The following is a 24,319-nucleotide window of genomic DNA, read 5'->3' on the forward strand; positions in this document are numbered from 1 at the left end:
GAAGCCCATGACAGACTTGGTGTCTCACAACCCCAGTCAGACACAAGAGTATCAAAATGTCTCTTTATTTGAAAACCGAACTGTTGTAACACACCCAGCCGCCTCCGCAGCTCCTCTGCAGCCAACTCTAGGAGCATCCCCTGGGCCCATCCAGGCCTGATTTCCCCATACCTGCCCGAGGGCTGCCACACCCAAACACACACACACACACACACACACACACACACACACACACACACACGTTCCAGGCAGGGCTCAGGCCCACCCGGACGCTGCCCAGGTGCCCACCCAGAGCCTGGACAGCAAGCTGTGATGAATTCCCAGGTGTGAGGCAAGAGAGGGCATGCTCTGTCTCAGGATGAGGGGGGTGAACGTGGCAGCCCCCCTAACTGGGAGTCTTCTCGGGTCTTAGGGCCAGTGTCTTTGATCTCCTGGAGGAAGAGGACAGAGGTAAAGCCTCTGGGCCTTTTACTGCATTCCCCATACTGCCTGTGACCCCATCACTGGTGCCCAGGGGCCACACCTCCCTGGGCTCACCTCCCCAGTCTCTTTCTGCCTCATTTTCCCTCCTTTCTTCCCAGAACCCCTGTTTCCTGTTATTTTTAGCTTCAGATTTTTAGTGCAAGATCTTCCTCCCCTGCCTCCCCCCAGCTTCCATCCTCAACCACCACCTCCACCCCTTCCCCCTACCCCTCACCACACCCCAGACCTATCCTTTCCAGCTGATCTCCACTGTGTGTCACACGTGGCCACCAGCCCTCCACCAGCATCTCTGCCAGCCTCCCAGATTCTCTTTCGTTACTTTTCCTCCCCTAATGTATTCTCCTAAGCCTTTCCTCAGCTCCTCCTAGGCCCTCCTGGTCCTCTCTACTCACTCTGAGACACCCCTTGACTCCTAACTCTGGTCTTTCCAAGGGTTCTCCTGCCATGTCCCTGCCTCAGCCACCTCCTCCCGTAGCAGCTTCTCTTCCCCTGGCTGCCAGACCCCTGGCCTCCTCTTCCTGCCTCTCTTCCTGCCTTCCTGCTTCCTTACTATTGTTGGAGGCTAAAAGAGCTGCTGCTACATGGAAGACTGCTCCAGTTCGAAGCTGTGCTCAGGCTCAGCCTCCTGCTCCTGGGTCTCCTTCATCCTCTGACGGATCTCATCAGCCTCAGCCCGCTCCTCCTCCTCGTAGAAATCTTTATCCAGGCGTTCGAGGTGTGCTATCTGCACCAGGGCCTCCTGGCGATAGTCACTCTCATCTGTACACGGGTTGTCCAACAGCACCAAGGCTCGCAGCTTGGGCAGGTCCCGAAGCTTGGCCAGCTCTCCCAGGCGGGTCACCATGTTGCCCCTGCCAGAGTGGTCAGGAGGGATTCACCTTGGGGCAGGATGGGCTTTGGGGGCCAGCTCCCAGGAATGGAGCCTCTGAGGGAATCTCCCACCGGGTTCCCTAGAACCTGCCTCTGTGGACTGGCGTGCTCAGCATTGCAAGCTCTGCAGCAGAGGGGCTGTCTGTCCAACCTGCTCCAGTCCTGCCTCTGCCCTTCCAGGAACCTGGGAGCACCATGGTCTGTTCTGTAATGCGCCAGTCGTATTTGTCCTTCTGGAGCAGCAAAGCTAGGTCCCAGCCCTGTCTTGTAGTTGGGAGGGGAGGGGGGACATCTCCCTTGCAAAGCCAAACTTCTGTTATCAATCCTACCTAGTCAAAGGTTAGCAAGTAGGAGGCAGGCCAGTGGACAAGGAGCTGGGCTTTAAGTTCACGGAGGTGAGTGGTGCAATGTGGGTGCTGCGTTCAGGAAGGAGCCTAGAGCTAGAGACGGTCTGGGGCCTCCTGGCCTGAAGAACAAGCTTCATCTCCTAATGCGCCTCATTAAACATAAAATATGTTTATTTTCATGTTCTTGTCTCATGCCTCTAGGAAATCAGGTTTAATTGTTGTTTCAGCCTTAACCTCAACGGAGGTGACTACACCTCACAGGGTGTTTCTCACTGGGAGCCCTACTCCCACTGCACTTCGTGCTGGGCTGTCCTGTGCATTCCATTGCCCAGTCATTGAGCTACCTCTTCCCCACTACACTGAACTTCCAAACAACCCCAATTAACAGCCATTGAGGAGGGTCCATTATCTCAGGCTAGACCATTAAAGGAAAGGAGCCCACCGCCCACCCCACCGCCCTGCCGCCCCGCAGCCCCAGCCCTGCCTGACCAATATGGCAGAACTAATTAGCAAGAGATTGCTCCAGAAGCCATGGCAGGAATTGGAGCTTCAAGGTGCAATCACATCTCTTTACTTGGAGATTCTCTTTCCTTTGCCAGCTTTAAGAATTTGGCCATGTTGACTAAGGAGGCAGTGTCCTTACATCTTGCTTAAAGAAACACACATGAAATCCTCCATCAGACAAGGGTTGCTGAAAGAAAATCACCCCCTGATCCCTAGTGCCTTTCTATCTAGAGAATTTCTTTCAAATACTCTTCTCTCCTCAAATAGGAGCACATCTTGTGTTTTATATCTGTAAGGGAGCCATCCCTTACAGGTGGGGCTCAGGAGAAGAGAGGCAGGAAATGGGATGGAGAATAAGGGTCCCGGAGATGGGAGAAGGGCAGCAGAAATTTACATGGAATAGGACCAAGAAAAGAGAATTGGAGCCAGACTCTGAGTCCCTTGAGGACAGGGACCGTCTCTGATTCCTTTAAATGTTGCCAAAACACAGCACAAAGCCCTGGCATATAGCATGTTCTCAAGAACTGTGGATGGAGTGAATAAAGATTCGGGAGTCTCAGGCTATAAAGGTCTCAGTGTTGCAATTAGGACTGAATGCAGAAGACAGTAAGGAAAGGAGGGGTAAAGATCAGGATGAAGGTTGAGGTGAGAATCTAGGAGTGGACTAGGATTGGGACTTTGGGGCCAGGGAGGAATATGGGGTCAAAAGCTGCTCCTGGTCCAGGGTAGGGGCAAGGTGGGGCCCGGAGGGGGTACATACCTCAGGTTGAGATACTGTAACGATGTCATTTCCTTGGAAAAGCCACTCAGAGTCTCAATCTGGTTGTCTCGAAGATGCAAGGTAGTGAGATTGCTTAGGTTCTCCAAGCCCTCCACCTTCTTCAGCATGTTCTGGGCCTAGACCCCAGGATACAGTGCATAGATTGGGAGAAAGTAGCAGGGACAGGGAAGAGAAGTCAGAGGCAACCTAAGAGTGGAGACAAAGGAGTGCAGGAGGGGAGTGGAGGTGGGTAGAGGTTGTGTAGAGAGTAAAGAAGACTAGGAGATGCTTCCAGTCCAGAGAAAGGTCAGCAGTAACCCCCTACTGCTCATCCCACCAAAGCCACTTCTTGATTAAGGAGAGATGCTTCAACCCACCCCCAGACCCAAGAGTACCCACGGCTCCACTGAGGAGAAATGCACTATCCTAGAATGAAGAAGCTCAAGAGTCAAAAACACGACATTTAAGTGGCTGCCTTAGCCTGGTATCTGTGCCTCAGTTAGAGCAAATTATGCTACTGCCTGTATCAAAGCAAATTGTCTTTATTCCTATGCATTATGTATTATCAGCCCTGCTAGGTGATAAGTACCTTGTCTGCTTTAACTTGGCGTCCCCATAGCATCTGGCACCAACTAAGGGCTCAAGAAATGATACCAAATTATCACGATGATGATGAAGCTAGTAGCTGAGCCTCCTAGACACCAGGCATCCTGGCCCCCAGAACAGTGCCCACCTTCTTGCACCAACCACCCTCTAACCCAGTGAGCTACCAAGAAGAGGTTCTTCAGTTTAGGAAGGTTGATTCCCAGGGTGGTTTCTATCTGGTTCCCCCGAAGCTCCAAGGTGTGCAGGCTGATCAGCTTTTGGGGGTCCAGACCTGTCACCATGCGGATGCGGTTACCTAAGGAGCAGGAGGGTATTAGGAGCTCAGAAGGCCACTCCAGATATTCAGCAGGAGACCCTGAATGTTGGGAGCCTCTGCATCCTCCTCTCTGTCTCATGTCTGGTGGATATGAGGAGGGACAGCTCCAGAGTTAACACCCCTGGGGCCCTGGGGCAAGTGGTATGGTAGTACAAGGGCCAAATGGACATGTTCACCCAAGCCTTTGAGGAGTGACTGAAGAATCCCCAGCAATCCCCATGGCTAACTCCTTCTCCTCCTTCAAATATTTGCTCAGATCAAGCTTCTCAATGATACTTGTCCTTACCAACCTGTTTGAAGTTGCACTTGTGCCTCTATTCATTCCCTTTACCCTAATTTACTTTTCAACAGCACATATTGCCTCTTAACGTACTATATAAATTTGCTTATGTACTATGTTCATTGATAGTTGTCTGTCTCCCCTGACCAGAATGGAAGCTACATGCAAGTAAGGATTTTGTTTTGTTTACAGCTACATCTCCAGCACATAGAAATGTCACAACAAATCATAATGGATGTCGGAATGAATAAATGAATGAGTGAAAATTGCTTTGTGGCACAACCAAAGACCTCACTGCCCATTTCTGTTGGCTACACGCGAGGAAAGAAAGAATCTCATGTAGCCCAACCTAAGGACCCACCTTTGAGATCCAGGCTGCCCAGACGAGGGTGAGAGATGCCCTCTGTGTCAGTGATCTGGTTATAGGCAAAACTGGCAACCTGCAGGTAGGGCAGTTCATTCAGCCGGGCACTCCGCAGATGGTTGCCATCAGCCTTGAGCCAGAGCAGGTGTGTAAGGAAATTCAGTGGGGACAAATCTGTCAGGTGGTTCTCAGAAACATCCACATAGCGCAGATGGATGTAGGAACGCAACAAGTAGATATCTGTCAGATCCCTAGGAGATGGCAAAGGCCAGAGTTAGGGTTAAGAATCCAGCAAGGACTGACAGAGGTGCTAAAGCAGGGGGCAATAGGGAGATGGCCTATTAATGGAGAGAAGATTGAGTGACAGATGGGAGTGGTAAGGAAGCGGGACAGAAGGTAGGTGGGTTCTTAACAGTGAGCAGGGACCTTTCTTTGGTGGAGAGCCAAGAACCAACACTGTGAAGGACAAGTGAAGGAGTCCAGGAGGAATCTCCTGACACACCCTCACAGCCTCCAATTCCCCAGGCCATCTCTGATGGAGTCACAGGGCTCCAGAAAAGTAAATTCTACCCTTCCCTTCCACTGGCCAAGGTAAGAGAGATCCAAATTCCCAGCTGAGGCACCCAAGAAAGAGGGTGAGAAAGGAAATTGGGCCCTACAACCTCAGGCCTCTTCTGGTCCCCCATAAAGGCACCTCTCTTTAACCTCCAGCTTGACATAAGCATGAGCCAGTCCATTGCCTGTCTTGCAGAGCAAAGAAAGCCCTTCCTTCATCATGTCCTCCGTGAGGGGGGTGGGCAACCACTGCAAGAAGAAGTGGAGTCAGGCATCCCTTTCCAGCCCAACTGGATCCCTTTGCCCTAGGACCCCTCTGCTCCCATGCTCGCACTTCCTCAGAGAGGTCTTCTCCCTCCTTCCTGTAGTCCTCCCACTCCTCTGTCTCCCTCTCATCCTCTTCCTTTTCCAGATCATCCTGGTCTGCATCGAAGTCTTCCAGATCATCTTCATCTGACATCTTTCTTCCTGGCTGAAGGCTCCGGAGTCAAATCAAGCTCAGTGCTCCTCCTGAGAAAGAACGTCTCCTCAGCTTTGACCAGCCCTCAGCTCCCTCGCCTCCATTGACAGGGTACCCCTTCCCATCACCCTTGACCTCTGACCTCCTCCCAACCGTGCTTCCTTCCTCATCCCTGTGAGCGTCTCATTTGGACTCCCAACCTCCGCTTCCGACTTCCCACCAAGGACCTGTCTCCCTTCAGGATGCCTCCCCAGGCTTTTCCTACCCTTCACAGTGGCCCCACTGTCTTCTAGTAGCTCCGCCTCCCTTCTCCCTGAATGTCCTCTCCCCAGTTCTTCCCATCTCCCCCTTAAGCCACGTTCTCCTACCAGCCTCCTACACCCCTCCCTTCCCTTCCATCCCTAACACCTGATCCACTCATTTCTTTGAATTTTCCCACCTCGTCTAGCCCCATTTCCCTGTCCCCTCTGGGGCACCAGGCTGACGCCGTCTCCAACCCTCCCACCCAATCCTTCGCTCGCAAAGGGACGCAGACCCTGGTTCTGCTCGACTAAAGATGAGGTTCCGGAGAGGGTCTTGGCCCCGACCAGGAAGGACTGCTTTGAAAGACGAGAAAGGCGCAAGGAGGCGTCGCGTACTGCTGTTATGGCAACCAGGGGGCGGAACACTTGGCTACTTCCGCGGGGCAACTGCTTAGAGGGCCGTGAGGGGACCACAACGAACTGAACGGAAAATCTGCCCGGGAGCAAGTGGACCAGTTGCCAGGTAAGGAGGGGCCAGCTTCCCCACCCGCAGAAGTGCGTTAATTGGCGCAGGGCAAAAGCAGTGGGTGGGGCTTGGAACAGAGCTGTGGGGAGGGGAGATGGGCGGGGCTACTCGTACGTCACTCAAGACGTTAAAGGGACCGCACATCCTCAAAGGAAAAGTACTGTGAATTGCAATGAAACATCCTCCGGAGCTAAAGGGGAAGGAGGAGCAAGAAATACCAAAGCACGTGGTGGTCTGGTTTCTACCCCCACCCCAGCCTTGCACTTAGTTGACCTTTGTAAGGTGGCTTGGTGGAGTGGAAGGAGCCCAGGCCCAATGTATCTTAAGGCCTGTGTTGAGGAGTCTTGGCAGATCTGCAGTTTACTAGCAATTTACCTAAGACTATTTTCTCATCTGTAAAATAGGCTTAGCTATACCAACTGACAGGGTTCGAGTATGAGTGTAATCTATGCTAACACACTGTAGATTGCTAAACCCAGTTTGGGAGCATTTCACTTTTCCTCATATCTTGGACTGGTTTGATGCAAACCTTTGGGGGCTAGTAAGGGAGAAAATCCAACAAGTGCCCACTGAACTACTCCTCATCGAATGCTGTTATATAAATAACAAGACCTGATACAAGCATACCCAGGTACTCAGGCCTGTGTGACTTGTTGAAGGAGATGAAAAAGCAGTTGAGATTCAAGAAATATTTCTGGAGAGATTGTGGGCTGTGTGAGATGCCTTCACAAGTGATAACTTAATCTTCACACCAGTCCTGTGAGATAGATATTTGAAAGAAGAGGAAACTAAGGCTCAAGGAGGTTACTATTTATGACACAATTCCTGCCAGGGGAAAAAGGAGATAGTACCAATCTGTGGAATCTAATATAAATAAAAACAATTGGGCAACAAGGTAAGATATCATGTGATTGTTAAATTGTGTGCTACAGACTTTATATAACATGCAAAGTGATCTGATGGAAGATGCAGTGGGCTGGAAATCAGGACATGTTACCTCCTACTCTGTCTAGCTTGGGTAATATAGTTAATAGACAAATCTGTTCACTTGATGTCATGGAAATAGCAGGGGCTTTAAAGTCAGAGAGACCAGGTTCAAAACCCACTCTACCGTTTAATAACTGTGTGTTCCTCAGCATGTTATATAATTTTACTGAGGTTTAATTTTCACATTTGTGAAATAGAGATAAAAATGTCCACTTCCAAAAGGATTGTTAGAAGTTTAAAAGAGATGATGTGGGTAAATGGCCTTGCACTTAGTTGGCCTTCAGTAAGCAATTCTGTGCCCCCTCCCCACCTCTTGCCTGTTTCCTCAGTCCTGGGGTTGTCATGAGGAATAAGAAAGTAAATATGGAAACACTCAGGAAGGTTGGAAGTGCTAGGCAATTGAACGGTAGTGTCTTGTTGGAGTGGGGAAAGGAAAAGTCCATGTGGCTTGATGTAGCCGAAGGGAAAGGATATGATTTTCCTTGGCCCCGAAGAAAGAAGAAGACATATTAGGTGGGAAGAAAAGACGTGACAGAAGGATTAGGGAGGTATCACTGAGCATATTTTTGTTAAGCACTTACTCTGTGCCAGGCTATAGGTACTAGGCCCTCATGGACAGTAAAACAGTCCCTGTCATCTGGAACCTTACAACCCACTGACGGGGTTAAATAAACGAGTAATTCCATATAATGAGACAGATGTTATAATGATACCTGAGCTTTTACTAAGCACCAGTGGATAATTTTATTGTACAAGTGTATACATAATATCATATACTCAGGGCAGTGATTCCAGACAGAGGAAGCACCTTTGGTAAGGCCTGGAGGAGAAAGAGCCCAGCCAATACCTGTGTAATGAAAGCTAGATACTCTGTGTCCTCTTTGATGACATCCTTCCCCCTAGAATGGTCTGAATAGAATCTCCTTGAGTTGTAAAAGTAATATTTAACTAACATTAAAATGCAAATAATACAGGTGCCCAAGTAGCTCAGTTGGGTAAGTGACCGACTCTTGATCTTGGCACAGGTCATGATCTCATGGTCATACTGGGCAGAGAGTCTGCTTAAGATTCTCTCTCTCCCTCTTCCTCTGTCCCTCCCCCACTCACACTCTCTCAATAAATAAATAAATAAACAAACAAAATGCAAATAATAGAGAAGCATATAGAGAGGAACATACAAGTTCATGATCTCCCTCAGCATGACTCTCCTTTATTAGAAAAGATATAGATTTTTATTTTTTGTTAAATTTTCTTAATGTTTATTTATTTTTGAGAGAGAGAGAGAGAAAGAGACAGAGTGCAAGCTAGGGAGGGGCAAAGAGAGAGGGACACACAGAATCCAAATCTGAGCTGTCAGCACAGAGCCAGACATGGGGCTCGAACCCACAGACTGTGAGATCGTGACCTGAGCCGAAGTCGGACGCTTAACTGACTGAGCCATCCAGGCACCCCAAAGATATAGACTTTTAAAAAACAAAAATGGCATCACTCATACATACTATTCATCAACTGAATTATTTTCATTTAATAATATGTCTTGGACATCTTTAATTATCACTAAACATACATCTACCTCTTTCTTTTTTATAGTTGTCTAGTCTCTTCCATTATATGGATATATGGTAATTTTTAACTGTTTCCTATTGATGGATTTTATTTTTATTATTATTTTTTTAATGTTTATTTATTTTTGAGAGAGAGACACAGAATGCAAGCTGGGGAGGGTCAGAGAGAGAGGGAGACACAGCATCCGAAGCAGGTTCCAGGCTCGGAGCTGTCAGCACAGAGCCCAATGCGGGGCTTGAACCCACAAACAGTGAGATCAGACCTGAGCCAAAGTCTGACTCAACTGACTATCTGGCTCAACTGACTGAGCCACGCAGGTACCCCCCCTACTGATGGATTTTAACTTTAAAAAAATGTCAACATTGGGGTGCCTGGCTGGCTCAGTTGGTAGAATATGCAACTCTTGATCTTGGGGTCATGAGTTTGAGCCCCATGCTGGGTGTAGAGTTTACTTTGAAAAAAAAAAAAAAAAAAAAAGGCTTTTCAAATTGTTTTTCCTGTTCCTGCCAAGTCTTTAACAATTTTTTTTTTTAATGTTTATTTGTTCTTGAGAGAGAGAGAGAGAGAGAGAGCATAAACAGAGGAGGGGCAGAGGGAGAGGGAGACATAGAATCCAAAGCAAGCTCCAGGCTCTCTGAGCTGTCAGTACAGAGCCAGAGGCGAGGGGCTGGGGGGGTGGGGCAGGGGGCAGTGGTTCAAACTCACAAACTGAGAGAGATGGTGACCTGAGACGAAATCGGATGCTTAATTGACTGAGCCACCCAGGCGCCTCTAACAGAACTGTTTTTAAACAGCTTTATTTTATTTCATTTTTTAAAGATTTTTTTAAAAAGTAATCTCTATACTGAACATGGGACTCAAACATGAGTTTGCATGAGTTGCACACTCTATTGACTGAGCCAGCCAGGTGCTCCTAAACAGCTTTATTAATACATAATTTGGGGCACCTGGCTGGCTCAGTTGGTAGAGCGACCGACTTTGGCTCAGGTCATGTTCTTGGGGTTCATGAGTTGAAGCTCCGTATAGGGCTCTGTGCTGACAGCTCAGAGCCTGGAGCCCGCTTTGGATTCAGTGTCTCCTTCTCTCTCAGCCCCTCCCCTGCTCGCACTCTGTCTGTCTCTCAAAAATAAATAAAACATTTATACATATATATAATTCACATAACATAAAATTCACCCATTTGAAATGTACAGTTCAGTGGCTTTTAGTATATTCAGAGTTGTGCAACCATTACCACAATCATTTTTAGAATATTTTCATTATCCCTGAAGGAAACCCTGTGCCCCTTAGCTCTCATGTCCCTACCCTCCCCCTATCCACCTCTGCTGCTGGCAAACACTAATTTACTTTCTGTCTCTAGATTTGCCTATTTTGCACATTTTATGTAAATGAAATCCTATAACACGTTGGGCCTTTGTGACTACCTTCTTTCACCTTAGCATCATGTTTTCAAGGTTCATATGTTGTAGCATACATCAGTACTTTGTCCCTTTTGACACTTGAGCAATATTCCATTGTATGGTTTATACCACATTTTATTTTTTCATTCATCACTTGATGGATATTTGGGTTGTTTCCATTCTTTGGCTATTATGAATAATGCTACTAAGAACAGTCATGTACATATTTTTGTGTGGCCATATGTTTTCATTTCTCTTTTAATATCAATACAAAATTAATTAATATCAATACAAAAATAATACTTTTCGTATCAAAATACTGAATTCTATATTACAATGAATGAATTCCAAAGGAGGACATTATTCTTTGCCACATGGAGATTTCATTCTAAAATACTTACAGTATCAACCTAGTCATTCATTTATTCAGCTACATATATCGAGTGCTTGCTATGTACTAAACATTTACTAAGAGCCTAATACAATCCCCCTAATAAAATATTATATGCAAATTCCCAGAAGGAAACAATTTTCATTTGAAAAAATCTATTACAAATACAACCTGACCTCAGACATTTCAACTTAGTTTATTGGCAATTTTTTCCTAACCAGTGGAACTGTAAGGAGTGGAATCGCCAGATCCTATGGTAACTCTAAGCTTTTAAGGAACTGCCAAACTGTTTTCCAAAATGGCTGCACTATTTTACATTTCCGCCAGCAGCATATGAGAGTTCTAATTTTGACACGTTGTGGCCAACATTTGTTATTATCTGTGGTTTTGATTATAGCCATCCTAGCAGATGTGAAGTAGTATTTTATTGTGGCTTTGATTTTCATTTCCCGGATGGTAAAGATGTTGAGCATTTTTTTAATGTGTTTTTTAGCCATCTGTATATCTTCTTTGGAGAACTGTCTATTCAGACTGTTTATTTTTTAACTGGGTTTTTGTCTTCTCATTATTGAGCTAACTAACAGAACTTTTATATTACTGGGAGCAACATTGTGCCCAGTTAAAAAATATGTCTCAGCCTCCACTGCTGACAGGTCAATGATATATTAGTGAAAGTCATCGGGTGAAACATCTAGAAAGCCCCTTTTTCTCCTTCCTTTCCTCTTACTGTTTAAAACAGGAATGTGATGGCTGGAGTTGTAGCAACTACATGGGACCATCAGAGAACCCCAAGATTATAAGTCCCATGCTGAGATGCCAGAACAAATGTAGAGAGCAGCTTAAAAAACACAAAATCTCATGAAGCTGTTATACCAACCCTGAACTGCCTCTCCAGACTTATTTTATAAAAGAGAGAACCCACTAGGTCTGGGGGGAATCTATGTTGTAGCCAAATGCAATTCTTAACTGATTATAACCAATTGTCGTAAACTTAGTATGTTAAAATGACATTCATTATTTCAGTTTCTGTGGATCAGGAATCTAAGAGTGGCTTAGTTGGTTTTCATCCAACTGCTAGCTGGGCCTACAGTCATTCTGAAGGCTTGACTGAAGCCAGAAGGTTTGCCTCCAAGAACGCTCACTGATATGGCTGTTGGCAAGATACTTCCTTGCCATATGGGCTTCTCCATAGGGCCGCCTGAGTGTCTTCACAATATGGCAGCTGCCTTCCTCCAGAGCAAGTGATCCAAGAGAGAAAGAGACCAAGATGGAAGCCACTGAGCCTTCTGTGACTTAGTCACCAAAGTCACATATGACCACTTCCAATTTATTCTATTCTTTACGAGCTAGTTGTTAAATCCAGCCCACCCAAGTGGAGGGGAATTAGGCTTCACCTCTTGAATGGAGAAGTATCAAAGAATTTGTGGACATATTTTAAAACCATACACAGATATATTAACTTTGTTTTTTACATCCTGAAAATATTTTCCTGGGTGTCCTATCACTTGGTTTATAGAGTGTCATCTTACAGTAATTTGACATTTGTATGTAGTCTTTACTGTCCATCTCTTCAATAAGGCTTCTGAGTTGTGTGTCTGCTTTAGAAAACCCTAGGGGCACCTGGGTGGCTCGGCTGGTTGAGCATCTGACTTTGGCTCAGGTCATGATCTCATAGCTCATGAGTTCGAGCCCTGCTTTGGGCTCTGTGATGACAGCTGAGAGCCTGGAGCCTGCTTCAGATTCTGTGTCTCCGTCTCTCTCTGCCCCTAACCCATTTGCATTCTGTCTCTGTCTCTCTCAAAAATAAACAAACATTTAAAAAATTTAAAAAAAAAGAAAACCCTTTCTCCACCCCAAGGTTATGAAAATATTCTCCTGATATTTACATTTTTAAGTCCTTAATTCATCTGCAATAATTTTTGTGTATAGTGTGAGGTAGGGATCTAACATTTTGCCAAAAGTGGAGCCAATTTTCTCAGCATCATTTGTTGAATAATCCCATCTTTACCTACTGATTTGAAATACCTTTTTATCATATATATATATATATATATATATGTGTGTGTGTGTGTGTGTGTGTGTGATATATGTTATATTGTGTATATAATGGGTATACATTATATTGTGTATATAGTGTGTATATATATACATATGCATATACATACATATGCATACATACATATATACGTATGCATATACATACATATACACATATATATGTGTATACACACACACACACATAAACACACAATATATTGTGTATAGTATATTGTTTCCAGACTGTTATTTTCCACTGATCTATATCTATCTATCTATCTCTTTCACTATTTCTGCTCTAGTACCACACTGTCATAACTATTGATATTTCTCTATATGTCATGTATCCTGCTACCTTATTAATTCTAATAAAATACCATGTCTATTGAACAGAGAGAAGTGGAGGAATAATAAATTTTCAGATGGTAAGTTCTTAAAATAGAAAATACAGATTTTATATGTATATATATAAACTATACATAGTTTATCATACACCATATATATGTGTGTGTGTGTGTGTGTGTGTGTGTGTGTGTGTGTGTGTCTGTGTGTGTGTGTGTATGAGGGCCTGGAGCAAGGAGGTAGGATGAAGAGGAAAATTTAACAGTACTCAACAACTAATGGACACAGGGTAGGGAGAAGAGGACTACAGCGTTCCTGAGAAAATAGTATTGACATTGAAAGGAATACAGAGATCTGAATTTGGAGCTGTGGAATGTGGTCAGTTTCTTTGGGACTTACTGAGATTGAAATGATAGTTGAACATCCACATGAAGATGTCCACAGGCCACTAAAGACAGAGCTAAAGCTGAGCCTCAAAATTGGCTCATCTTTCCATTTCACTATGTTTTCCAGGACCCAGTCCACATACTGTCTTTTTTTTTTTTTAAGTTCATTTATTTATTTTTCGGCGGTGGGGGGGACAAGCAGGGGAGGGGCAGAGAGAGAGGGGGCAGATGATTTGAAGAGGGCTCTGTGCTGATAGCAGAGATGTGGGGCTCAAACTCACAAGCAGGGAGATCATGACCTGAGCCGAAGTTGGACGCTTACCTGACTGAGCCACCGGGGGTGCCCCTGCAGTCCTGCCTTCTATGACTTAGTCTTCCCATAGTCATGTGATGGCTGCAGGTAGCAATAAAGGACCCGAGTGAAGCCATTCACATTCTGCCAGAGTTCCTTACTGCTGCTTTCTCTTAAGAGTAAGGAACCCTCTTTTCCAGAAGCCCCCACTACCCCTGGATTTATTTTTATGTGAAATAACAAATGTCTTTATGAAATGTCCTTTAATACCACTTGGTCAGAGTTTCTGTGACTCAGTGGAAAGTATCTTGATACACTTCTCCTTGCGAATCACTGACACACAGAAGACTTTCTCTGTATCTGTACCAGTCATAGCTTAAAGTACTTCAGCAAAATAGTGGTGTGTGTGGGGTGTGTGTGTGTGTGTGTGTTTCACATTTTTCAGATTCAAATTATACTCTAGAGACTAAGTAACACCTATAGTTATGATGTGTGGTGTGTTGGTAAATGTCTAACGACAGCTGCTCCAGGGATAACAAAAAGCCTTAATTTTTAGCATTTGCCAATTTCTCTGGTGTAAACACTCCCACCATGGCTGACTTCACAAGGTAAATAACTTCAAGAGCATACATAACAGTAACATTGTTAGGGGCTGAATTTGCTCCCTCATCCATATTTTGAAGTCCTAACTCCCAGTACCTCTGAATGTGACTATGTTTGGAAATAGGCCCTGTAAAGTGATGGTGACATTAAAATGAGACCTTTATTGGGCGCCTGGGTGGCTCAGTTGGTTAAGCATCCAACTTTGGCTCAGGTCATGATCTCACGGTTTGTGAGTTCGAGCCCTGTGTCGGGCTCTGTGCTGACAGCTCAGAGCCTGGAGCCTGCTTTGGATTCTGTGTCTCCCTCTCTGTCTTGGCCCTTCCCCTGCTCATGCTCTGTCTCTCTCTCTCAAAAATAAATAAACTAATTAATTAATTAAAAAATAAAAAATAAAATGAGACCTTTAGGGTGGGCCCAAATCCAATCTGACTGCTGTCGGTTTAAGAAGAGGAAATTTGGGCACAGAGAAAAAGACTGTATGAGGACACGAGAAAGTACTTTTTCTGCAAGAAAGACCTCAGAAGAAACCAAACCTATTGACACCTTGCTCTTGGACTTCTGGCTCCAAAGACTTGTAAGTACTTTTTAACCTTTTCTAAGAAAAATTCAATTTATTTAGGGGTGCCTGGATGGTTTAGTCGGTAGAGCATGCCACTCTTCATCTTGGGGCTGTGAGTTTGAGCCCTCCATTGGGTGTGGAGATTACTTAAAAACTAAAATCTCGGGGCGCCTGGGTGGCTGAGTCGGTTAAGCAGCCGACTTTGACTCAGGTCATGATCTCGCGGTCCGTGAGTTCGAGCCCCGTGTCGGGCTCTGTGCTGACAGCTCGGAGCCCGGAGCCTGTTTCAAATTCTGTGTCTCCCTCTCTCTCTGACCCTCCCCTGTTCATGCTCTGTCTCTCCCTGTCTCAAAAATAAATAAAACGTTAAAAAAAAATTTAAAAAAAAACCTAAAATCTCAAAAAAATAACAAAATAAAACATAATTCATTTAAATTTGTGTCTACGCACTTTTAAAAAACATAATGGCAGCCTTTAACAACTGGCTTAGCTTACAGAATTCATGAAAAACCATTGGCTGTCACAAGCCCCTACAACCGAGTTTCGGCACACCAGCGCGTATCCCGCTGAGTTCCAAATTTCTATTTCCAACCAAGAACTCTTTACTCAGTGCCAGGCTGACATAGCTAACCTCCTACTTCTCCATTTATGTAACTCACAGACATCTCCAACCAAACACATCCCCCGAACAAATCCTGTATCTTTCCCCCTACCTCTGCTTTTCTTCAGCGCTCCTTATACCACCATTCAGATGTTCAAAGCAGAAACCTTGGGGTCATCCTTGTCATTATTTTCTCCTTCGGTGACACTTTTCCCCACTGGCCTCCCAGTGAACATATCACAGAGTGCAATCCAGTCTACCTCCAAATGTATCTTGAATACATCTACTTCTCTCCAGCTGCTGTGACACCTCTCTGACCTTCACTTTTGGGCCCAAGCCACACTTGGACCACATAGCCCTCTCTTCAGTTCTTCCCACCACGAAGCCCCTTCCTCCTTCAAGGCTTTCACTTCTACTCTTTTCTTCTGTGTGGAACTCTTCACCAGCTCCTGCTCATCGTCCAGGCCTCAGAAAGGTCTTTCCTGATCTGGAATCCAAAGTAGGATCCCCTCTTACAGTTCCCTGCCTTTCCTGGATAGCAGTAAACACAATTTCCCTTAATCATCAGGTTTGCTCCAGTCTAGATGTCATCAAGGACTTCTAAGTTGGCTTCTTCCAACTCCAGCAGACCTTGAGTTTCACTCTGCATCCTGCTGCCTGGCACAGTGCATGCCACATAAAAAGTGCTTAATAAATACTGGCTGAATCAGTTTTTTAAAAGTTGTTTTTATCTTGGGGGGGCGGGAGGGGGTTTGAGAGAGAGAGAGAGCACGTGCATGCACATGCGCAAGTCGGGAAAGAGCAGAGAGAGAGGTAGAGAAATCCAAGCAGGCTCCATGCTGTCAGCACAGAGACTGATGGGGGCTCAATCTCACCAAATGGGAGATCAGGACCTGTGCTGAAATCAAGAGTCATACCCTTAACCCACTAAGCCACCCTCACTGAATGAATATTAATGTGATTTTAAAAAGTAATCAAGGACAGGGGTGCCTGGGTGGCTCAGTCCGGTAAGCATCCTACTTCAGCTCAGGTCACGATCTCACAGTTTGTGGGTTGGAGCCCCGTGTCAGGCTCTGTGCTGACAGCTCAGAGCCTGGAGCCTGCTTTGGATTCTGTGTCTCCCTCTCTCTCTGCCCCTCCCCTGCTCATGCTCTATCTCTTTCTCTCTCTCTCTCAAAATAAGTACACATTAAAAATGTTTTTTTTGTTTTTTTGGGTTTTGTTAAAGTAATCAAGGACAGGGGCGCCTGGGTAGCTCAGTCGGGTAAGCATCCAACTTCAACTCAGGTCATGATCTCACAGTTTGTGGGTCCGAGCCCCACATTGGGCTCTGTGCTGACAGATTAGAGCCTGGTGCCTGCTTTGGATTCTGTCTCTCCCTCTCTGTCTGACCCTCCCCAACTCGCATTCTGTGTCTCTCTCTCTCAAAAATAAAATAAACATTAAAGAAAAGTAATCAAGGACACCATTCCCTCAGTTTGGATTTGCACCTATAATTGAAACGTCCTTATCTCCTCAAGGCTTCCACTTTTGAGAATCAGTGAGGAGGAAAGAACCAAGGACAAGCCTGGGAGACACCCAATAGGATTCACTAGAACGAGGGGCACCTGGGTAGCTCAGTCCTTAAGCATCCAACTTCAGCTCAGGTCATGATCTCGTGGTTTGTGGGCTGGAGCCCTGCGTCGGGCTCTGTGCTGACAGCTCAGAGCCTGGAGCCTGCCTTGGGTTCTGTGTCTCCCTCTTTCTCTGCCCCTTCCCACTTGCAGTCTGTCTCTCTCAAAAATAAATAAACATTAAAAAAGAAAAAGAAAAAAGGATTCACTGGAAGGAGTAGAGGCCCTGAAAGATATAAAGGTGGAAGAAAAATTAGAAAAAGTCAGTATTTTTTAAATTAGCACGCATAAACAAAAGGGTATATTTGGCAAGCAAGACATTTGATGACTGCCTAATCTTGGTGAGGTTTGCAGAGCTGAAGAGGTTGTGGTTATTATAATAGGTGTGCTCCTTTATACTAGTTTCTAACATAACCTGTGTGTCTCCTATTTCTGATCTCCCTCTTCCAAGGTGAACAAAAAGATTCTCTCCTGTGGAGGGCCCCTAGACGTTACCTACTACCCTGAAGGAAGAGAGATGGAGATGCAAAGGAAAATTTTTTGAGGGATGGAGGAAGTGGGCCCTTTACTTGTAAAGATGTAAGCCTCGAATTGGAAACTGGCAGAAGCACCGGTCCCTTCCACTCGCCTCTGCAGCCCTGGACTGGAGCCGCCCCTCAGCAGCCGGCTTAAGAGGCCCTAGCCTTTCAAGCGTCAGGCCCTCGCTTCCGCCCTGGGGCCTTTGTTCCGGCGCAGAACGTTCCAGACGCTCCGGAAGGCGGGTGGCGGGGGCGGGAGCTGCAGTGCCGGGGCGGGCGCTAGCTTGAGGGCTCCTACCTCCGTCGGGGCAGGCAGGTGGGACGCGAGGAGCGCCCGGCAACGGGTGCGGTCGCTGGGGGGCGTGCGAGCCCTCGCTCTGGCGGCCCGCCCACGTGACCTCCCACGTGACGGCCGGCGGGCCGGGAGTCAGCGTCCCGCCCTCCGCCGCGGTTACGAAACGAGCGCCCGGGGCGGCAGCGGAGGGCGGGGCGGGGCGTCTCGCCCGGGCTTACAGGTTTTCTGCGGTCGCCATTTCGTCGCCGCCCTGGTGTTTTGCGAGTGGCTTCCCGTTTTTAAATCCTTGACGCTGTCGTTTACCAGCCCTGTAGTCTTGGGCGGGTCGCTTAACCTCTCCGAGCCGCGGTTTCCGAATCTGTAAAAATTGGGATATCGTCAGTGTGAGGACTTAGTGAGATACGTTGGGGTTTAATCATAGACGCACTTAACGCGAACTTCTTAAATAGGGGGCAGAAGGTTGCCCGCCACCGTTCCGCGCCAGTGTCAGATGGGAGACTAGGCCATGTTCTCTTTGGCTCCAGTTCTCGGCCTCTCCGTGCCTGTATCTTAGGAGGCTGACTGCGACTCCAGTGTTTCGTTTTTAGAACTAGACTCCAGAACAGATGCCTCTTTTCCATATAACACGACCCATGTGAAGGCAATCCAACCATTTTACCAAGGGGTGGTTATGTCCACCTCCGACGTGGCACGTAAATAGAACCTCAAGAAATTCACATGAGCGGTCAAGATTCAACAAATTTGTGAAGCCAGGTAGTAGGTCTTCAAGTTCTTGCGTAACTGCTATAGCGACACCAAAGTAAGTGTGATGAACCTTTAATGAAGACTCAAAGAGCACAAATTTATTCCTGGAAGAAAGGAACCAAATATATGAGCCTAACAATGGCAATACGTGGCAAAAACAAAAAACAGAAACAAAAACACCAAAAAACAAAAACGGGGGGGCGGGGGCTCTTGGTCTCGAGGCCTAGTTCAACCTCCTGCCAGAGAAGAAGAGAGCTTCAGATGGAAGGATTTCAAAACCAGGCAAGGATGGCCTAACGTTCAGAAACCACTTCATCTTTTAAAACCAGCAACCCGTTAGTGAGGCTGTGTCTGTGGAGAACAGAGAGTAAAAGCCACCCAGAGCTACTAAAAACAATTGCTGGCCAAATGGCTATCTTTTAGAATATAATGAGGTTGGTATCTTGGGGGTGGGGGGGAATGCCCAGCTGCCTTTATATTTCCAAACTAGAAACACAAGGCCCTGGATTGAAAATCATTAATGGCCTTGTGACCACCATTCTCCTCCTCTGTCATGGTGGCAGTGTAGCCCTTTCTTTAATAAAACCAGACGTGTTCTACAGGGATACAGATCCAGTGCCCTAAAACACAAAGCAAAACCAAACAATAAGCTTGTACTCCAGCAATCACATGCAAACTGCTAGGTGACCGCAGCACTTTCCACAGCTGGGATTTACAGTTCTACATTCTACAAGTAAGACCTCATAGAGGAAGGCCTTGGCATATCATCTGACGTACCACACTCTTTATGAACGTGCTCCTAGAGTCATCGAAGACTACCTTTCCCAACATCACCGCTGTCCATCAGTTTGCTGACCTAAGCATGATTTTTCAGTCACATCCACGAGGCTGAGATTCCGGACTCTGACTCTCAGAGCCATGAATGCTGACCCTAATCTAAATGTGGTAAGGTTGGAAGAGTTGGACATTCTTCAGTCTTGCCGGTTACAACACTTCTATTGAACAGTCATGGCAATAATCAAGCTTAAAACAGGCCATGCATGTTGGGAAGAATGTGTTTAGGATTTTAAGGGTTTTCTATTGACAGGGAAGTGAAACACACTGGAGTGCCTGGGTGACTCAGTCGGTTAAGTGTCTGACTCTTGATTTCCATTCAGGTCGTGATTGCACGGTTGTGGACCAAGCCCCACATCGAGCTGTAAACTGATCATGGAGCCTGCTTGGGATTCATTCATTCTCTCTCTCTCTCTCTCTCTCTCTCTCTCTCTCTCTCTCTCAAAATAAACATTTAAAATTTTAAAAGGGGCACCTGGGTGGCTCAACTGGTTAAGCATATGACTCTTGATTTCGGCTCAGGTCATGATCTCATGGTCATGGGTTCTAGCCCTGCATTGGACTCCATGCTGACAGTGTGGAGCCTGCTTGGGATTCTCTCTCCCTCCTTCTCTGCCTTTCCCCTGCTTGCTCTCTCTGTCTCTCAAAATAAATGAACTTAAAAAAAAAAGTGAAACACATTGTTAAAATGGCCTAACAAGTGGGTCATGTTGGCTTTGTGAAAGAAATTGAAGGGGTGCCAGGGTGGCTCAGTCGGTTGAGTGGCGAACTTTGGCTCAGGTCATGATCTCTCAGTTCATGGGTTCAAGCCCTGCATCAGGCTCTGTGCTGACAGCTCAGAGCCTGGACCCTGCTTTGGATTCTGTGTCTCCCTCTCTCTCTGCTGCTCCCCCACTTGCACTCTGTCTCTCTCTCAAAAAATGAATAAACATTAAGAAAAAAATTTTTTAAAGAAATTTAAGAACTTTTTTTATTAAAAAAATTTTTTGAAGTTTATTTTGAGAGAGAGACAAACAGAGAGCACAGGGGAGGGGCAGAGAGAGAGGAAAGAACCCCAAGGAGGCTCCACGCTAGAACCAGACACGGGGCTTGCACTCACAAACCGAGACAAGAGATCATGATCTGAGCTGAAATCAGGAGTCAGATGCTTAACCAACTGAGCCACCCAGTCATCGGTGAAGAACTTCTTGAGAGCCACTGAGAAACGCTAAGAAAAAGCTTGAGGAACTGATAAAATCATCCCAGAAGACAAAAATATGATGAACAGGAAGGGATGACCAGATCAAATCATAAGTAGATTGAAGTTGCTGCAAAAATGCTGAAATACCTGACTGATTTAATTTCTGAATAAAATCTCTATGGAGGGAAACTGGAAAATCACATGTGATTAACATTATATTCCTTATAACTCAGCAATTCTGCGTGTAAGTATGTGCCCAACAAAAGTGAGTGCCTAGATCCACTAAAAACTTATACAATACTGTACATAGTAGCTTTATAATAGCTAACAACTGGAAACAAATGGCCATCAAAGGTAGAATAAATTGTGGTATGTCCATAGGATGGATTAATGTATAACAATGAAAATAATGAGTTACCATTTCATGCAACAAGGTAGATGACTCAGTCATCATGCTGAGAAAAATAAGTCAGACATAAAAGAATAGACTATACCATATATATAATATATGGTATCATATGAAATTGAACAGGCAAAACAAATCTATACTGATAGAGGTCAAATAAGAGTTACCTTTACAGGTACAGTGTCAAGGAAAAGGCAAGAAGGAGCCTTCTGGGATGCTAGAAATGTTCTTGATCTTTTTGATGACAGTCATTCAGCATACATAAAAATTCATTGAATTTAAGATTACATATCTGGGCGTCTGGATGGCTCAGTCAGTTAAGCTCAGGTCATGATCTCATGGTTCGTGAGTTCGAGCCCCTGCATCAGGCTCTGTGCTGACAGCTCAGAGCCTGGCACCTGCTTTGGATTCTGTGTCTCCCTCTCTCTCTGCCCCACCCCTGCTTGCACTCATCTCTCTCTGTCTCTTAAAAATGAATAAACTTTACCCAAGGGATACAGGAGTGCTGATGCATAGGGGCACTTGCACCCCAATGTTTATAGCTGCACTTTCAACAATAGCCAAATTATGGAAAGTGCCTAAATGTCCATCAACTGACGAATGGATAAAGAAATTGTGGTTTATATACACAATGGAATACTACATGGTGATGAGAAAGAATGAAATATGGCCTTTTGTAGCAACGTGGTTGGAACTGGAGAGTGTTGTGCTAAGTGAAATAAGTCATACAGAGAAAGACAGATACCATATGTTTTCACTCTTATGTGAATCCTGAGAAACTTAACAGAAGTCCATGGGGGAGGGGAAGGAAGAAAAAAAAAGAGGTTAGAGAGGGAGAGAGCCAAAGAATAAGAGACTCTTAAAAACTGAGAACAAACTGAGGGTTGATGGGGGGGTGGGAGGGAGGGAAGGGTGGGTGATGGGTATTGAGGAGGGCAACTTTTGGGATGAGCACTGGGTGTTGTATGGAAACCAATTTGACAATAAATTTCATATTTTAAAAAATGAATAAACGTTAAAAATTTTTTTAAAGATTACATATGCTACATTTCAATAAAAAGTAAAAAGATAAAATGTAGCATTATGTAATATTTGAGCTATTATCAATACATTTGAGGGGGGCCTGGGTGGCTCAGTTGGTTGAGCGACCCAGTCTTGATTTTGGCTCAGGTCATGATCCCAGGGCTGTGGGTTGAGCCCCACCTCGGGCTTGGTGCTGAGTGTGGAGCCTGCTTGAGATTTTTCTCTCTCCTTCTGTCCCTCTCCCCCACTTGTGCTCTCTCATTAAAACACACACACACACACACACACACACACACACACACACACACACACCCCAAATGTTTGAGCAGTTCAAGATTCTGGGGTAACAACTGGTGAATACCATGTATTAAACAACGAGCAGCTGAGCAGGTGCACTTCTGAACCTGAACTAGACTCATCATGACCGAGGCTTGCTCTTTGTCCCCTAAGCCTTCAACCACGCAGTTATCACACAGCTCCTGCACTAACATTTATCATAGGCCACTATCCATGGTCATGATGTCATTATTTTTGTCATCACACTGGCAAGATTATCTAGGTTAGGTGGATGACAGGTATTCAGGATCACATCTTTCCTTTTAATATGTTTTCTTCTTTGTCTTCAATTAAAATTATACAATTTTATTAATACGTCATTGTAGAATACTGCCACATACTGTGTTTTACACAAAACTAACATACGCTGTATCTAATAGATGGGGTAGGTAAGGGATTTTCAAGGGTAATTTTGACTACGAGACATGATTTCACCCTATCTCTCCCAACTCTCTATCCCCCCAAAATGTGAAGCTTGTAGCACAACAGCACCTGACCTACAGAAAATGCCAAGTCAGCCTCTTCAACCTAGACTCCCACCTCCCACATGTGCTCTCTCACCAAAGTTGCTAATGACCAAAAATTTCTTGTGAGTGATCAAGCTTGCATTTTCTGCTCACTGTGTCCTCCTTAACCCTCTTCTCTCTCTACACACTGTCTCTGGGTCCCCTCACTGATTCTCCACAGTTCAGCCTCTGGCTGAAGGCTGCGTCACCTCCCAAATTTATATCTCCAGCCCAGGCCTCTTACTACCCTTCAGACCTGCAGTTTTCACATGCGTTCTGAATGGTTCTATCTGGTTGTGGCTCAGGTCGGGCACCTCAAAAAAATGTCCTAAAGTGCATTCATCTTCCCCCCACCCCCCTGCCCCGTTCCAATTGCTTTTCTTTCTGCGTTAGCAGTACCACTTTCCAACAGTCTTCCAGGCTAGAAACCTCCCTTTCTCTCGCCTCAGCATTTATCAGCCACCAAATCTTGCAGTTTCATCAGTGTTTGTTGAATTCTTTTCTTCCTTATTTCTACTGCCTTATTTCAGACTCTTGCCACTTGTCATCTGGGCTGCTGTAACCGGTCTCTTTGCTTCTCATCGTATTTCCCTTGAAGCCTCCTCTACATTTGCTATGCCAGGGTGGTTTTTCTAGTGATTTTTTTTTTTTTTTAATAATCTCTACACCCCATGTGGAGCTTGACCTCATGAGCCCAAGATTAAGTGTCTCATGGTCTACTGACTGAGCGAGCCAGGCACTCCCAGGAGGGCTTTTCTAAAACAAATATCTGACCATGTTCCTCTCCTGCTTCCCTCCTATGTGTCTCCCCATTACTGGCCTGTCCAACAAGAGAACGTTTGCCTTCTTTAGCTTGATCTACAAGGTCACTGTCAACCTGCACTGACTTTTTTTTTTTTTTTTTTAACATTTATTTATTTTTGAGACAGAGAGAGCAGAGCATGAAGGAGGGAGGGGCCGAGAGAGAGGGAGACACAGAATCGGAAACAGGCTCTAGGCTCTGAGCAGTCAGCACAGAGCCCGACGCGGGCTCGAACTCACATACCGCGAGATCGTGACCTGAGCCGAAGTCGGACGTTCAACCGACTGAGCCACCCAGGCGCCCCCCCCCCCCCCCCCCGCCCCCGGGCACTGACTTTTCTAGGCTTGTCTCTCCTGCTTCCTTTCTAGTTGCAGGGACACCAAAGTCTTCCCATCTACTGCTTCTGGCTGTTTTCATGCTGACCCCTCTGTCTGGAGAATGTCTTCTCCATGCAGCACCCCAAACCTAGCCCCCATCCTGCAGAACCACCTCTCAAGCCAATTCCTAGTCATTCTTTAAGATTCAGCCCAGTGTTAACTTCCTCCAGGACACTTGCCTAACTGCTTGATCCTTGGTTAGGAGTTC

General features: G+C 45.7%; 2 protein-coding genes across 2 annotated transcripts in view; one reads left to right on the forward strand and one right to left on the reverse strand.

The window, feature by feature from the left end:
• The window catches only part of PHB2 (prohibitin 2), a 127,276-nt gene that overhangs the window by 51,935 nt on the left and 51,022 nt on the right, over window positions 1–24,319 (forward strand). The window lies entirely within an intron of this gene.
• LRRC23 (leucine rich repeat containing 23) lies at window positions 50–6,519 on the reverse strand. The gene is made up of 8 exons (XM_019464664.2): window positions 6,081–6,519; window positions 5,420–5,595; window positions 5,225–5,334; window positions 4,528–4,781; window positions 3,735–3,865; window positions 2,965–3,101; window positions 1,034–1,334; window positions 50–431 (listed from the first exon to the last, which is right to left on the reverse strand). The coding sequence occupies exons 2-7, from the start codon at window positions 5,543–5,545 to the stop codon at window positions 1,061–1,063; spliced, it is 1,032 nt and encodes a 343-aa protein (XP_019320209.1). The 5' UTR covers window positions 5,546–5,595; window positions 6,081–6,519; the 3' UTR covers window positions 50–431; window positions 1,034–1,060.

Source organism: Panthera pardus, unplaced genomic scaffold (assembly GCF_024362965.1).
Source record: "Panthera pardus isolate Hobbes unplaced genomic scaffold, ASM2436296v1 HiC_scaffold_6, whole genome shotgun sequence".
NCBI classification, from domain to species: Eukaryota; Metazoa; Chordata; class Mammalia; order Carnivora; family Felidae; genus Panthera; species Panthera pardus.